Source organism: Struthio camelus, chromosome 8 (assembly GCF_040807025.1).
Source record: "Struthio camelus isolate bStrCam1 chromosome 8, bStrCam1.hap1, whole genome shotgun sequence".
Classification (NCBI taxonomy): domain Eukaryota; kingdom Metazoa; phylum Chordata; class Aves; order Struthioniformes; family Struthionidae; genus Struthio; species Struthio camelus.
Window position 1 is genome coordinate 26,979,996 of NC_090949.1, and position 17,791 is coordinate 26,997,786.

The 17,791-nt window shown below is 48.9% G+C and overlaps 1 protein-coding gene across 1 annotated transcript in view; it reads right to left on the reverse strand.

The window, feature by feature from the left end:
• Window positions 1-6,731: 6,731 nt before the first annotated feature.
• Window positions 6,732-17,791, reverse strand: part of EIF2B3 (eukaryotic translation initiation factor 2B subunit gamma) — a 101,822-nt gene continuing 90,762 nt past the window's right edge. Inside the window, exon 12 of the mRNA XM_068952941.1 lies at window positions 6,732-6,947. Within this exon, the coding sequence (XP_068809042.1) occupies window positions 6,895-6,947 (53 nt within the window). The 3' untranslated portion in view covers window positions 6,732-6,894. The remainder of the gene's footprint in view (window positions 6,948-17,791) is intronic.

Below are 17,791 nucleotides of genomic sequence, written 5' to 3' on the forward strand. Positions count from 1 at the left end.
GATCCCCAGCAATAGAAGATGTCCTGACCATCACCCAGAGGGAACCGTCCCTTCCTGTAAATCAGCCCCAGCCTCTCGTGTGGCAAGAGCAGGGTCCAGGCCACGGCGTGGGGCAGCCGGGGCATTGAAGCCAGCCGTGGATCAGAGGCAGCTGCAAGCAGAGCGCAGCCAAATCCCTTCTTCCAGGCATCTGACACCAAACACCCCATTTGCAGAAAGGCCTGAGCAGGGAGGAGGCACTGCTGTTGCTCAATTGTCCTGCAAGGGCCCAGGCTCCTTCCCACCACCGCTGCGAATGGCTCTGGGGACATGGCCAAGTGCCGCGGCCCCGAAGAGCCACCTTCCACCCCGCGTTGCTCTACGGGCAATGCCACGGTGGCTGGGGACCGCTGGCGGGCCGGCCAGCCCATGCTTCCTGGGGGGACCGCCGTGCTCCCCACACAGCCCAGCACAGCCGCGTTCGGGTCCCCACATCTCTCGAACCATTGCCAGGGGATTCCCGACTTTCTGCTCCTGATCAGCACGGCTGAGCGTTTCAAGGGAATCCTGGCCCCAGGGGTGAAAACCGGAGGGAAAAGCTGCCCGGGGCCTTTACAAGGCAGACGGCCGGGTGTCACCAGCCAGCTACCCCAAACACACGTGTCCCGGCAGTGCCCCAGCGCCGCTGGCCTCCCCATCCCTGTGCTCTGCCAGCATCCCCGCTCGGCGTTTCACAGCCATCCCTTCCAGGTCTGGACCGTCCGCGACACTGGGCAGGTGGCAGCACCAGCCGTGGGGCCACCGCCGGGCCCGATGCTCCTGGGGTGCCCAGCAGCTCCTGGGGCTGCCGGCCCTCGCCGGAGCGGTTACAGGGAACGGTGTTCATCGTATTTCCTGCCTGGGGCGACCCGAATCCCGCTGCAGGGTTAAACTTCCCAACAAAACGACAGAGGAAGATAGGAAAAACAATCACAAGAATTTGTTTCATGCTGCCTGGATCCCTCCCCGCACGCAGCAGTGTTTTTGGACGGCCAATTTATAATCAGCAGTGTGGAATGTTGTAAATTAAATATTTTTAAACAACTTTGCTCTCTCTCTGGTTAAACATTTCAGAGATCGCTCTTTCTTGTCTGTCTCTTGCTGGGTGGTCCCTCCATTCGCCCGTACATCTTCCTCAAACACAATTAACCATTTAGATGTTGCACAAAGGAATAGCTTATGCATACAACACCAGTCGCTCGCTGCTCCGGCAGTGGGGGAGGGAAGCAAATAAGAAGGCAGCTTCTTTTATTTTCTACTAAAAACAAAAACAAGAAAATCCCTTTTTCCTTCCCAAACTATCCCATTTTCCTTGAATTGTAAAGGCACTGATCCAAGCTCATCAGCTGTCCTGGAGTTTAGTCCAACAATCCCCTTGCTTCCCCCTCTCTCCTTAAATTCAATATTAGCATTTTAAAAGTCTTAAACATACAAGTTTATTTAGATTCAAGCTCTCTCAAGCTCTTGCTTTCCATATTTATATATACATGTATTTTAACATATATGAAATGTCTGTCTATAGGCCCTGGAAGGAAGTTCTCGTCTGCTGGCCCGTCTGGGAGGCGTAGACTTGACTGTGGACCTTGGCTCCCTGGGGATGGAGTAAAAATCAACAGGATCCAGAAATCAGTTGCTCAGCCCAGATCGAGCGAACCGATGCGGGCTGCCTGCTGTGCAGCCCTTAAGCAGAGGTGCCCAGGCGTTCGTGGCACGTTGGACCACAGCGAGTGCCGCGGGCACCTCCATATGCACAAATCAACCCTGAGCGTCTGCCCAATGAGCACAGTCCCTTGCCCTCCTGGCCAGCAACCCGTGCGCCTCCCTCATGGCCCCTCTCTGCTCCCATCCATGTGCTTGAGGTGGCCAACACGGTCCCAGCACCCTGAAGCCACGCTGAAGGCTGGCCCCTTTCGCTCTGCCATGGGGCCGGGCCCTGCTCTCACAGGGCTAGGAGGGACCAGAGCAGCCCCAGGCAAGTGGCCACAGCCAAAAAGCCAAAGCGACCTGTCTCTGACTGCTCACTGCCATCTTCAGTGCTTTAAAACTAGTCACCAAATGCCACAAAATTGACCATGTGTGGCAGGAAGGCAGCACTGATGGCATCCATGGTGTCCCAGGACTGGTGACAGCCACCAGCACCGCTCACTACAGTGTGCGATGTGCTGTCCTCTTGCAGTCTTCACCAGCACAGGTGATCCCTCTCTCTACACCAGCCTGGGGCTCAACCTAACCCTGCCCATAAGCAAGACATTAGCTAGACTCTCCCCAGAGGCTTCGTAGCATCTCTGGAGCCCCTGGCTCCCCTATCCAACCTCTCAAATCTGGCTGAGAGGAAAGTAAAAGCTCTTCACACCCAAATGAACACAAAGGGAGAGGGAAGGGCAGGAGGAAATGCTCCACTGGTCCCTGCTGGGGAGCCAGGAGACCCAGGGCACAGACCTGTGGCAACAAACACATTCAACCAACAGCCATTGCGCTCCTCTCCAGCACCCCCAGGGAGGCTGATAAACCAGTCAGGAGAAACCACGAAACGAGCTGCGCAAACCGAAGCGAGAGGCTCAGCACGGCTGTGCTCTGCAAGAGCCACGGCCCAGGCCATGAGGGGCATGTACCAGCCCCATATCCCGAGACATCCCAGTGAGCAAAGGACGGGCAGCAACCAGATGCAGCCCCTGCACATTTGGCCAGCGGAGAAGCAGCAAGGCTCTTCTTGAAAACACTGATGTTCCCAGGACCTGCAGGATTTTATAAAGAAAATTGCGGTCTCCCAGCTTAGGAAGGTCCCACTACTGAAGTCAGGGGGATGGGCAGGACATGGTGAAAAAAAATCTTTCAAGGCAGCCAGAAGAAGGAAAAGGGGATGCAGAAGAGAGCAAGGAAGCCAGCAGCTTCCTTGCGGAACAGCTCTGCATGATAAACTTTGGAGGCTGGAAGCAGTAAGAGACTGATGAGTCCTTGTAACGCTCGGATCCAAAGGAGGTTCAGGCGAGTCCAGCTGCTAGGACTGCACACCCCTTATCAACTTCTCCCTAAGTTCCATAGATAATTAGGCAAGAGAAAGGCCCCTGGACCACCTCCTCCTCTGTAAAAGGTGCTACAGCCCTTCCTCAAAGTCACAGATTCCAACTGAGTCGAGCTGATTTCACTCCACACCATGCAGACATTTGCACCGGCAGAGAGCTGGGGACTGGCGGGAGCTGGCAGAGGGCAGCCTGGAAGGGAGATGCAGACATTCCCTCCGTGGGACCTGAACACAGTCTCTGCCCATTTGACCTTGATCCAAATGCAATGGCTAGTTTTAGTCTGATCAGGTGAGAAAGAAAGAACAGCCAGAGGATGTCCAGGCCACCTCATAGCACTGCTCCATGCCTATGCGGTTCTGTTTGGTGTCTATAGATGCTCTGAAGGAAAGCAAGCTAATGTTACTCAGGGGAAAAAAACCCTTTCCCCAAGCTTCCGAGAGAGCAGCAGGGCCCTCACACCCCAGATCTGATTGTAAGCACTACCTTCACCTGGAGCTGCAATCCCACCTTCCCCAGGCCACTTGGAGAGAGGGGACAGGGGACCCAGACCTGCAGACTTGAGGCCACACAGCCCCTCAGCCGGGCACTTTTCTCCCCTTCTGCCCTCAAGCCAAAGATACCCTCCCAAAAGCAAGATCCAAGCCAGGTGCAAAGGGTCTCATATCTCCTTGAACACCGCTTGGGCAGGAAGCCCACTATCCCCAGTAGCTCAAGACCAAGACTGCCAATGAGTAACATCTGGAAGATGGGAGCCATCCACTTTGGTTTGACTGCAGTGTCTCCATGGAAGGGATCAAATGAGCTGCTTCTGTCAGAAAGATCAACCTATTTCTATGAATGGCTGAGGTAGGAGAGCCACAGCTGTTGATATGCATAACTGCCCAACAACTGCTCTCCCCAACTACGCATCTCACAAATGGGTTCAGCTGCAAACATGCTGGGAAAGGACCCTCTTCGCCCTTCTGCTGCAGAACTCCTGGGTGCCATGTCCACCTCTCACAGGAGCCAGTGGAAGGGATCAGACCAGAAGCCTTGCCTTTGCTTTACCCTGAAGCCTTAGGTTTCCTCGGGCCTCACTAACACAGGAAGGTGCTAGCTAGCGGCCACGCTAGCTCTGCAGGCAGAGCAACGGCTGATGGTGCCACTGTGACGGTGCGCTAGCTTTACTGAATGAGGTTCTCCCTGCAGCTAAGGCAAAGAACACACAGAAGTGCAGGCTAGGTGTGAGCACACACTCCAGCTTGGGTCTGCATCCACTCCAACCCACTGCCCTGGCAGAGAAAAAACCTTTTAGCAGCTGCTGGCTGGACACGGCCTAGTGAATCTCTCTGGAGCCAGAGGGGCCATCCATACTCCCTGGGTATCACAGCTTTCAGGACAAGCTCGTCAAGAAAGTGCCAGCATCTACAGAGCTGGGAAGTTCCATCTCTTCAGAAAAATGTTGCCTGTAAAGCACTGCCATGGTGCCTAATACCACTGTGATGGGCATGCGTTGCAATGCTCAGTTGCTAGGGTTCGGTAGCACAGCAAGGTGAGGAGCCTTCCTTGCAATCGGAGATGAATTCTTCCTCAAAGCTGGTGAGCAGCAGGTATGGGTAACTTCTGCAGAAAGGCCTGGATGACCTAGGACCAAAGAGTCACACCCAAAACTATCTGGGAACAGAACTTCATCTCCTAGATCACCTTCTAGATCAGACTGTAACACCGAGCACAGTAACGTGGTAACGCTTAGCGCTCAATGGGCAAAGATTCCTGACTCAACCCATCATCTGCTCACCTGATGATGACAGCAGCACAGAGACCAGGTTAGATGAGGAAGGGTTAACCTCCCAGTGCCTGCCTTGGGATTCCTGAGGGCCCTATTATCCCGAATTATTTTTCATAATTACTGCCACACACATAGACTACATCAAGAGCGAATCTTCACTTTGATAATTTGTGCTGTGAAATCTCACTTTGGGATCTACTTTTATCTCACACCAAACACCTGCAGGTCGTAAAAGGCAAAAAGGAAAAGAAAACGCCCCAAATCCCGGCCAGGTTTTCAAGTGTCAGAGAACACTAAATTAATGCTAAATTCTAACCGACACAGTAAAGTGTCCCCCACCCTCTTCTTAAATTAGCTAAACAAAAGGACTAAAGCGAGACGTTAACATATAATTAAGGCACAAGGAGGTAAAAACCGTAGCTATTAAGTGAGGGGATGCTGACTTTTCAGAAGTTGAGATGTATCCTAAAAACAGAAAGAGAAGGGCTTTGTGTTAAGCAAAAGGACCAGGAACCAAACTACCTATGTATCTCTCCTGTTGGCTTTGCCATAGACTTCTGGTAAAACGCTAAGCAAGCTCTTTAAGCTCCACTGTACTTCTGTTTCTTGAAATGTAAAATGGATGCTATGCTCACTTACCTCACAGAGATATAGGCTCCTCTCTTTATTAACCTTTGTAAAGCCCCTGCAATCCTTGGATGAAAAAGGGTTTGTACCTTACCGACATGTTTGCACACATACACAAGGTAAAACCTTTAACACAAAGCCTGAGCTGAACTGCAGTACTTTTCTTTTTCCTGCAGCTTGCAAAAGGCCTTGAAGCCAAAATCTCATCCTTAACCATACTTTCCATTCCAATCTGTTCCTTTAAAGTAGGACTTTTGTTTACGAAACTCAGGGAATGTCTGGATTATAATCTCTCTTCTGTCAAATTAGCTAGGAAATTGTAATTTTCCCCAGGGGACACTGGTGCCCACGAAGCATGCATTTAAAATTTATCACTTCAGTTAATGAAATATCTTTCCAGCCAGTTGCTGTAAGCACCTCTGGATGTCAAACTGCCAGGCTCAGATAAATGTCCCGTTGAATCCTACTGGATTCTAATAAACAGCTTTTAGGTAGGAACTTGTGTCCAATTTATAAATGTTAAAGAACAGCTTGTGTTTCAATCTCATCCAGGTGCTTTACAATCCTGGCACAACCACTGACCACAAGGCTGTGCATTTCACATTAGCGCTCTCTACTCATCTCACATATGTATAGTCATCCACAGATTGTTTAGATGTGGGAAGAGACCTCCTGTCTGGGATTAGAAACAGTGGACCTACAAGCACAAGCACCATCAAAATATGGCAGATAGTATCCACTGTTTATGTTCTACTTTCCTTCCACACTCCCTCATCCCTCCAGCCCCCCCACATACTTGCTCTCGGGCAGGATTTCAAAGTCACTGACCAAATTCATCCCTAGTGGAAGCGGGAACCAAACTCCTCAGTCGCATTACAGAAGAGCAGAGGCTCAGATTAAACCCCTCTGTGCTACGGGGCAGCATCACGAGAGGGAGAGAGAGGGAGGAAGAGGAGGAGGAGGAGGCGGCTGGCGAAGCTGCAGGGCTGCGAAGACGCCGCCTGCATTGCCGCTGTGCTTCGCAGCCTGCCTGCTGGGTTGATGAGATGCGTAAGCAGCATCCCAAGCAGCTTCTCCCAGCACTGGGGATGGCGGTGCGAAACTACAGGGACTTGGTTTATATCACAGGGAGATCAGCTAAGTCGTTCTTCCGACTGGGCACAATCTGTGTGGTCCCCGTGCTTCGTCCTACTGGAAAAGTACAGTGCGTTCGCTCAGCGCGCAGGAACTGATATTACCCGGCACAAACCCGCGTGCATGTCAATGAGGGGGGAGGGGGGGGACGGACACACCGCTCTGTAAATACTTCTTTATTAAGACATAAATATAAAGCTGAACAGGAAAGGAGCAATGACAGGGTAAACTGTGCCAGTACTGATCTGTATAGATGATCTTACGATGCTGAACATCTGGTTCTGCTGCTGGCTTCCATAAAATCGTCTTTAAAACCTACTCGGGTTATATCTCCATCAGCTGTTCAGTGCCCACAATGACTTCATTAACATGTTTGGCTGAAAAGAGAGAGAGAGGGAGGAAAGGAAGAGGAATTGAGTTTTGCAGCCGTGCTTCAGACTTTGCATTTTTCAAATCTGCATCTTTAAAACAAATGAGAAAAGCAGATTCTAGGGAACTCGAACGCAGATTTGCTGCCTTTCTTTGGACTCCAGCATCTCTCAGACAGTATCCCACACACATGGCAAAAGCCTAAACAACTGACTAAACATCAGAAGGTTTGTCTAATGAGAGTTTTCACATGTATGTGTCACTACTAAACAACAAAGGCCCGACGGAAGTCACAGCTGCTGCTGACAGGTGTACATCTACGTCCGGGCAAGGAACCGTCAACGTCCAACAAGCAGCTCTGACATAAAATTAGACATCAGTAACCCACCCTGGCCCTAAAGACCGCTACGTGTCCCCAAAGTGCACTGCGCCTTGGGAGGTGAGGGGCTGCTCAGCATCAGGGATGCAGTCACTGCGCCTCTCGGCAACCCCAACTCAGCTCTGGCAAAAAAGGGAATCTCTTTTTCTAAACCTGACTTCTCCTTCCTGGATACAAAGAATCTAGATGAACTGTCTCCAAAATTGCCCACATGAAGCAAGGCCTCTGAGCACAGTCATCACCTCCACGGTGAGGCTGAGGGGTGCGCTGATTCAGAGAACAGCCCACCTCAGGCTCCCATGGAGCAGCTTTGTTGGAGGAGCCATTTTTACAAGGTCACTCCTCTGCCTACTCGCAGGAGCTCTGCACAGCCTCAGTGGACGTATTAATGTGCCAGTCCCTGCTCCAGCACTGTTAATACACTGTACTGAAAGAGCCTTCCATTTAAAATGCACAAGCAGCTTGTCAGGGAAGGACTGCAAATAAGCGATCTAAGGGCAAAATAATAAAAACGCAAAACTGAAAGACCAGTGCCTAAAAAAGCAAGCACGTGGCCTCAGAATGTGACACATTGCCTCTGTGCTCAAAGTGGGTGTCCTCGAGGTACCGTCAGGGTTAGGCAGGGAATCTAAATCACTCCCTGGGACTTGGACACCTACTCAGGTGGAATTCAGGTGGTTTGAACGATGCTCCTAGGCATTCAGTACCTCATTTTTCCCTTCTGTATATCAGGAATAATAATCAGCTCTTATATTCAGAGTGTCTGCGATAATCCATCAAGGCCTGTGAGGTGCTCAGAGACACTAACGGAGGCTGTGCTTACACACCAACACCTTACACAGCAGTGGGGGTAGATAGCCAAGGATGATGTAAATAACTAGTTTTGTTTTATTTATCCACCTAAAAATCCTCCCCTCGGGGGAGCAGATTTTGCAAGACGGCTGGAAAACAACAAACATGCTACCTTCAGCTATGTAAAGAAATTCCTGGCAATCTTCAAACTGGCCGGGCCAACACGATGCTTCTCTTGGTTTAGAATTCAAGACATTATCTTTGCATGAGGCAAACCATCACTCTAGAAAAAAGTTTGCTTAAAAACAGCTCTAGAAACTTCAAGGAGTATTTGCACTGTGGAAAGATAATTTTCAACTACAACGCCAACCCCACAATCATATGGCTCCTTCTGGCTCCTCAGCCTAGGGGACAGAGTTGGGTTAGCCACAGGACTGCCTTTCAGAGACCCTTCCTGAGGACAAAGAACAAGGAGTCCCTTTTCACTTTCAGCCTCAGATCGGGTATTTCAAACCTTCACTCAGGGTATTTAGTGACAACTGATAATTAAACCTAGAGCCTCGTGCTGACGTCTCAGAACGTGGAGCGCGACGTTGGCGCTTGGAGCCCAATCTCTAGCACTTTGGGAAGGACGAGCAGAGGTGCATGTGGTGCTCCGGAAAATGAGGGACTGACTGTAAGAGTGCCAGGTGCAAGTGTGATGTAGGTAGCACCACACAACCTCTCCAGCACTCCTCTGCCAAGAGCCCCAAGTCCAGCCTTCAGCGTCTTTCCCCTCCTCTCCTGGACCCCACACAGCTTTGCCAAGGTACCTCAAATCCAACCTGCAGCACTTCTTGCTATAACATTCCTCACCCCCAACAACTTTCCCAATATATCTCAAACAGGCCCTGTAGCAACTCCTGTGACTCCATTCCTGAATCTCCTCCAAGCAGACTACCTATCATGTTGATTTCTGTGATGTGAATAAGACCCTGGCTAGCATCCAGTGAGAGTAATTACGTTATGCCTCTGCAAATTAAACTTGCCTTCATGTACGCTTATAAAACACAATGTCAATTTATGGTTCTATATATAGGTTATCTGTAGCAATATTTTTAATAAGAAACTTTTTGCTTCACTTCATACAGCATCCTACATACACTGTCCTAAACTTGCAGAGCTGGGAGGGTTCCTGTCACATACTTTGTTGCAGAGGTGGTACCAAATATTTGTATTTTGCACTGACATGCTTATAGGCACTTCTGATATCTTGTATTTTACATCTGATGATCTCAAAATACTTTTCAAGAGTGGGTGAATAAGAGCATTCCCATTTTACAGAGGGGAAAACTGAGGCAGCAGCAAGTTTAGAGAGCTAAATGGCCTGCCAAAGTTGCACAGGAAATCACAACACCCATCCCCTAATCTCCCTTTCCTCTGCCTGTTTCATTGCCTCTGTGATCTGTGTGGCCCAGATACTCGGAAGCGGGCACACACAGCCTGCCCAGCAGGTCACTGCTACCTCAGAGACTTGCATGAAATCGTCAAACTCATTTCTCCTCGTACAGGCTAAAAGAAAACACATGAATATGCCTGCCTTAAATCTGCGAGAAAGTTTCTAAGCGATAAAGGGAATGGTTTTGCTAGAAACAAAGCCTGATTCCGCACCCCAAAGGGATGTGATAGGCAGATAAGGATTCACCCTGCTTCCCTCTTTGCTTCCCAAAGCCCTCCTTACAGAGGGAAGGGAATTCTGACTCCACCGTGTGTGCCAAAGAGAGCTGAGCTGCGGATAGCGTTTCATTGTCAGCGTGGCTGCCAGTTGCCAGTGGCCCTGGCTGGTACCAGCAAGCTCAGTTCATGCAGAAACTCTGCCTGAAACGCTGGGTGGGGGGAGGAGAGAACAGTACCTCACATGCTTAGCTGTGCAGCTCCCTTCTCCTTCCCCAGCTCCCCATTAGGGATTTCTTACCAGGCTGTCTTTTATCTGACACTGGCAGGGTTACAGATGCATTCAGACCACAGAGAAAGAAGAGGGATTAGAGAAAGGACTTTCAGAAAGCCTTAAGAGTTGGACTCTGCAACCTTAAATCATGTTCAACGAGATCTTCTCAGATTGGGAGCATCTGGTGCTAAGCAAATCCAGAGCTGATCAACACATTCAACCTTCTGATTAGCACTTTGCTACAACTCGCTGACGCAGCCCAGCCTGAAGTCAGCCTGGGTGCTTGAGCTGAGTGTCCACAGAGATTTTACTGAGCGTAAATCAAAAAGCTGTCACGCGTTATATATGCGTTCCTGCTTGGGAAGACATTTGTTTACACATACTGTACACTAGCCCCTTAAAAACATACGCGCAACACAAGGAGAGCTAGTGAGCTGGGGAGCAGCACAGCTTTTGGTGCTTGGCTAAAAACAAATTGTAATGCAAATAAACAGAGGGGCGGAAATGACTCCACATCCCAGCACAAACCCCACCACCAGAACGGGGGCCGCAGACCAAGCGCTTCCCTCTCCAGCCCGGCACAGCCTTCCTGGCAGGTTCCTGTGAAACTGCTTACAGAAAGGGGATGCCGGAGCATTCCTTTAAAAGCCATGTGAAAGCATCTCCTTGTTGTTTGCTCAATTAGCCCCAGACAGATTGCTGCTGCTGCTGCTGGTGGCAACGCTGGGTTGTAAAGGAGGAGGGGAAGGAGGGGAAAGGGAGTTAAAAAAAAAAAAAAAAAAAAAAAGGTTAGGGCCTAGGCCCAGGACCACCACGAAGTTCCAGCCCTCAGGGGCTCCAGAAAACGTTCAGTTTACTCACTCAATTACATACACTGTTTTATAAACCCTTTAAAATAAAATAGAAAACAGTCCCTGGCACAGAATTACTGCTCTATTATACAGCAGTGATGAAAGCCACTGCTGTGTATTTGCTCTCTTTAAAGCAAGAGATAGTTTAACTTAAAAAACTAGGAAGGGGGGAGGGGTGGCTGCAGAAACGCATGCACGAAAACACGCTGTGGGTGGCTCCTACCACATTCACCCAGGACAGAAAGGATCAGAGAGTGGGAGAGAAGAGCAACTTGTCTCTGCAGCGATGGTTGGCCCTGGAAAAGCAGCCAGGTTGTGGGGGGAGAGGAACTAAAGGGGCTTAAGGGGATGGGAAGCAGCTGAAGCTTCACTTTGGGAGGCTGGAGGGTGTTTTAAATTACATGCAGAGATAAAGAAGGGAAGCAGGTGATGGGAGCTGATTTGTTTGTGTTTACAGAGCAGTGGGGCTTTCCAGTCAAAGCCTGCTCTTTCCCTAGCCACACTTTACTTATGGGATAGCTAGAGATGGGTGGTGGCCAAAACACGACCCCCAAGGCCAGGAGGGTCTCACAGTTTTCTCCCAAGCGCCTTGTTAACCCCACTGTGCAACAGCCAGCCACACCTGTAGGTCTCAGGGAGCGACGATCCCCCACGGGCCGGGCCGTGCGTCCCGGCTGCTCCGAGAGGTGGGATGTGCAACTCGCCTCCAGGAGCACTAGGAATTGGGCTGGCAATAATTTCAGGCAAATCAGCTCTGGTCTGCAGCTGGGGGCCCTGACCCAGCTTCCAGCCCAAAGAACAAGCGGTCAATACAGATCTCATTCCTCTGGTACGCTGACTCTGAGCAAACACCGATGCCCAGTGCCAAAGCTCACCCGGTTCAGTGGAGGCTTTTCTGCCAGTTCAGTCAATATTAACCCCTCGCCCTCAAATCTTTCCAGCAGTACAGGCATATTTTGGGAATGTAAGGTGAAAGCAACAATGAATTCAGTGCTCAAAGACAGCTGAATTCAGTGTGGCTTGGACCAGATGGATTGGAGGGAGTGAAGGAACTGAAGAGAGACACATACGGGAAAGTGATTGCTAGGGGTTTTTTAGAGAAAGGTTAGTCTAGGGAAAGCGAGATCAAGCACTAGGATTGTGCATGAGATAGCAAGTTCCTCGGGGAGAGTCCTAGTAACATGGAAGAGCCCTAGCAACCTGTTTAAGAAGGGGACTGATTACAGCGATCGATGTGCTCCCATGGTGATATCATCACCTCACAACAAATGCCAGCACAGATCTCAGAAATGTCATTCTGAAACGCTCCATCCACACTTCCTGCTAAGATGGCAGAGATGCCGTATTTCCCTGAAGACTGCTGCTTGCTGCGTTGGACACAAGTAAAGGTCCTTTTCCTTTCTCAGGCATCCATCAGGGTACTCTTCCTTGCTCTTTCATGTGGCTGACCTCTAGCAGAGCACAAGTGGTTATTTTCTCTGCGTGGAGCATGTAAAAATATTTCCACAAGGCTAAGAACTGCTGCCTTACGGGTAGATTTTTCACAATCAACACGCTGCAAGCGTGGCAGTTGATTTAACCCATTCGTTCAGGAAGCCTGAACTTCCTCGGCCAAGAATGACGCTGTGTGCAACGTAACAGTCCCTGGCAGCGGAGGTGAGGACAAAGTGTTACTGAATGGACACTCTTTTTATGCCACCACTAAGGCCAGAACTCATAAAACACTTTTTTTACAGTTTGGAGAACAGGCTTACTATGATCACTTAGAAACATGTCACTGATGCAAAAAATGACAACTTTTAAAGAGATGCCTACTTTAACTGCCAATTAATATCTTTTCAGGGACACTTAGCAGTTAAACTACTTTAGGGAACAAATCCCACGGACCTCTCAGTTTCACGATGACTTTACACCATTCGTACCTCTTCTCCAGCTCATCTTGCGCTCCAGTGCACAATATACATGTGTGCACTGTTTAGTCTGTGTCCGTTCTTTGGGAGCTTTCATAACTCCCATCTGCGCTGCAGCATGCCTTCTGATCCCAACTTATATCGTGCTAAGTGCTTTTAGTTCCCAAAGACTTCACCAGAAAGTACTTTGCATCTTGCAATAGCAGAGGCTGGCCCCTACTTAAATGCAGAGAGAGCATCAGAAAGTCTGTCAGTTCCTTCCTGTCCCCATCCTGCTACATCTTGGCTAGGGTGAAGCACCCTCACAAGCAGTCAAGTATTCACATGCGGAGGTTTCCTAAACTGTACCTGCCTTCAGAGGATGCCATTAGAGAAAAATGTGCTGTTTGGCCCTCATTAATATAAAACAATCTTACACTGTTTCATTGAGAAGTCCTAGGACTCCAGGCTTGGAACAGGACTTGGAAAATGATCGGAAACAGGAGCCATTCCTTATTGGATATGTGCCTTTTTCTGTTCTTGTGAGAAACCACAGTTTTGGCTACGTGATAAGCCACTGGAAAAAAATCTCAGTTTGCACATGCTCTCAGGAGGGCAGCTAAAAGCACCAGAGACTCTGTTTGCACTGAGCACTCTTGACCGTGGGGGTGCAGGAGGAAAACAAGACTCTCCCCACACTTGTATCCCTAGGCTATGGACCCATGCAGCGCTCGGCACAGAACTGATTCTCTCCTGTGGCCAGAATGATCCTGCCCGGGCACTCAGGCGGTACGGACAGGGATGCTGCCTGACTCAGAGCAGTCGGGAGGCGAGTGCCAGATGGGAAATGGAGCATGGGACTGCTAGGCAAGGGGACTGGAAATAGCAGCTCTGATCAGAGACCGGAGGTGGAGTCAGGTGGGTGTCTGGGAATAACCAAGTAAGAGAGAGAACCAAAAATCTCCATGGGACAAAGACTGGAAGAGCAGCCAAAGAGAAGACTGGGAACGAGATGAGACTGGTCCTGGAAAAAGAGCCTGAACAGAGAGCTGTCTAGCAGGAGTCAGGATCAGATAGGAAATAGCTGACGTAATTGAGACTCAAGCGCTCATGCCGGGTGGCAGAAGCAGGAAAGATTATAGTTACTAGAGCCTTCTTCTCCCAGCACCAGAAGTGGATCTCTGGGCTCTTGATGCCCATGGACACCTGTGAAACCTACTGGCAAAGAGCTCCTCTTGTCCTGCTCTAGATCCAGCTCCTCTTAAGGAAGAAAACCTACTACTGTCAGTTCCCATCAGCTGGAGCAGCAAAAGCTGTACATCAGAGTTTCTGACCCTGCTAATGATCCATGCAAGGGCCAATATGATCCCAAATAATAAAACTGGTCTTTTTCAGACTGACTCCCCCCCCCCCCCCCCCCCAAAAAAAAAAAAAAAAATTTACAAAGAGAATGTTAAGGCTAAAGTATCAAGTCTGTAATAGCTTGGAAATGCCACAGGTCACATGTGCAGCTTTAGCTGAGCTTCCCTGTGCAACCTTGGTAGGTTTATGATCACCTCTGCCACAGTCCTGCCCCACTGCATGCACAAGATGGGCCTGTTCTGGAAGAAGCGGATCCAAGAAGATGCCCACAGAGGGAGGACAGACTGCTAGTCAAGGACACTGAACGCTGCCCTGGAGAACCTAGCTCTACCCCTGCTTGTGCCATACACATCTTACCAGTAAGCTATTTCCACATGCATCTCAGGAACGGTTAATAACTAGGCACTTTGTAGGTGTTTCAGCCATGACCACAGCACACTGCAGGCACAGTGAATTACGTGGAACATCCTGGCTTTGATTCCATAAGGTACTTATACAATGCTAAGTCCTAGACTTCTTAAATTGGCCAGTCAACATGAATGGGCACTTATGATCTGAATCGCCCTGCCCCTCAGTTCTCTGCAAAATAGGAGGAAAAACCAGCCACGTTTACATTGAAGAGATGAAAATGAGGTTGTTAACTGTCGTGAAGCATTAAGATGATGAATGCTGCAAAAAGGCCATAAGAAAGGAAAGATCCTGTCTCTTGCACAGTGCACAGTATTTAAGGTTTCAGCCACAAACTTAAAAATGATAGGAAAATGAGGAATATGGAACAACTCTGCATTCAACAAATGTTACCCATTCTGGGCGCTGACTGTGGCAGGGGCACCAAGGAAAATAAAAATATGTGGTTGCATAAAAACTATACAGGACCAAGCACAGTAAAGTCTTAGTCTACACCTTAGTCATGGAGCTAACGCTACTACTAAGCATGTACCAGGATGCCAAGCAAGGATTACACCACCACCCTCAGTGCTGGTATTTTTTCCCTTTCTGCACATACACTTTGCAGCAACAACATTGCTGTTATGCAGTTTCTGGGTGTGCAATGATTCAAACAGTCCCCAGACTACACTGGCCCTTTAATATCCAACACATATGACATCCCTGACCCAAAGACAACAAAGACAAAGGTGGGGGACAAGGTGTGAAGTTTTGTGTGGATTTTGCTAGTTCTATCCTACGTGCATGCCTTCACAACGTCTCTTTCTCGGTGTTGCTTTAAGGAAAAGTTATGCCAATTTACTGCATACGCCTCTTCCTGATTAACCTGTATCAGACGTATAACTTACGCCCTGCTGAATCTAGCCTAGAGACGCCTTTGGAAACTGTAGTCACTGACTCCAGGTAGGGCTCGTGTGACTCCTTGACTGGCCCATCAGCAATGCTTCCTCTCTCTAGTCCTGCTTCAATGAGTGCATGCTGGTTTTGAGCTCCTCTTTAAAAACAGGTTCATCAAAAAGGCTGGAGCATAATCCTAATTAACTGTCTAATAACTGTCTTAGAAACAATGATTAATGCTTTGTGCAATTAAATTCTTTCAGAACTGCTGCCTGCCATTTCCTATCCCTTTAACAATTACCTCCTTCTTCTTAGGTACCAACATGCTTTTCAAACTGCTGCCTGAGTGAGGTAGCTTTCATAAAGCCTGTCTGCTAATTCTTTACTTGTAAATTCCTTAAATTAAAGTATCAAAGAGGAAGGAAAGTGGATGCTTCCTAAGCATGGTAATAAAAGCAGGAGGAAGAGACTAGTAGAGCTCTCTGGAGGCATTGCTTGCAAATCCAGAAGTTTAATAAAACGCCATACCTTGACAGGAACAGAAGCACTTAGAAAGTACCATCTCTGGCCAGCACTGTGATGGGGCTGAATTCAACACAGGACTGGGAAGTCACTCCTGACAGTTACCTGGCCTCCCTGTGTCTCTCACTCTCTTCTCAGTTTGGAAGTAATAGGCTGCATCTGATCTACCCTAAAAGCCAGTGTTGGAGCGTTCCTCTAGTTAGGTGTCCAGAGCTTTGCCAAGCCCATTATTAAGTGATGAGGTCTCTCACCACGTCCCCAGGGAGACTATCCCACAGCCCACCAGACCACATCGTTAGGAAAATGTTCCAGATATCCAAGCTAAATTGTGTTTAAACCAGTCCCATTACTCCCAGCTGTACTATTTGGACCACCCTAAATATGCCCCTGCCTCTTCTGAAGAAGGAAAAGGAAGAGAGCTGGTCTGAGTAACGTTTGCCTATCATTTGTGGTAGCTGTTCCTCTGCCATGCTCCTTGCATGGAAATGGAGTTCTTTTTCTGAAAGGAGGTCAGTGCACCACTGACTCAAAGAGCTCTTGTACCCTCAACCACCCGGGCAGTGTGGCCAGGACTCGTACGGCCGAGGGGGGAGCAAACAGCCAGTTCTGCAGCAAAGTCAACTGTGGGATTTGCTTGGGGCTGCGTAGGATGATGCAGAGAGCTCTGTACCTTTGATGAGTCCTAACTGATGCTTTGGAATAAGGGACTGCTGTGTTTTTTTAATGTTTCCGGGAAGGTGTATGCAGCTTTGCTGAGCAGGCTTCTAGCATGTAGCTCCCAGACCAAGGTCAACAGCCAGCTGCTACCATTTACGTCTACTGAAGTGTGATCAGCTTGCAACAAAGGGTGGCTCCAACCCAAGAGAACTAGTTTTTTCTAACCTGGCTGTGGAGGCTGGAGTTTGAGGAAGGAAAAGTTACCAAACAGAACAACACAGCCAAAGCCTTGATGAAAGGGGGAACGTGGAAACAGACTTAAAGGGCCACACCAAAAGCTTGGCACGAGATACAGGAAGTCCTGGGTAGGAGAAGGGAAGTTATGGGCATGTTTTCACAGTGAGAAAGAGAGGGCCCAGTTTACTGTGGGACCAGCTAAGGTCAGAAGAGGCACGCTGGGCTGGAAAGACTCCATAGTTCAGGAAATAAGTCATGAACTGCATGGAGAGATCCCAGACCACCGAGGAGAACCAGACCCCAGCCCCAAAAAATTCCAGAATGGTTAGGAAACTGAGGCAGGGAAATGAACTGAGTCTTTATTATTTTTTCTCACTCAGAATAATGGCGTATTCATAATCTACCTGAATGTGTCTTTGCTAACGTCAGTCATGCTTTCCTGAAAAGTTCAGCTAGAGAGCCCACAGACTCACTGAACAGTGGGGTTTAAGCTTTGCAGAAGTGAGCACCAGCCTCTGCAAGAACAGGCAGATGAACCTGGGTTTCAGCTCTGTTTCTCTCCCTCCAAACACATCTAGAGACCCTGAAAAATGTTCAGATAAGGATGACAAGGATAATCAAGGAGACAGAACGGCTTCCATACCAAAATCAACCAGACTAGGATCTGCATCCTGGAAGAGACAACTGAAATAGATGTGGAGCAAGGTCAAAGAATGGCATTTCTGTTCGATATGATCTACTAAAGAAATCAGGCACAGTTTCATTTCTCAAAATAGTAGCTAAATCTACATCCTGTCTCCTCATAGTTCTCACTGCAGATTAACAACCAAATGTGACATTAGGACCACTGATTCAGACTGCTGTGATAGGCAAAGCGGTGAGTAAGCAGAGATTGAGATATACACGACCAAGACCACAGTGCACAGGAAAACACTCAAGAGGTGTTTCCTAG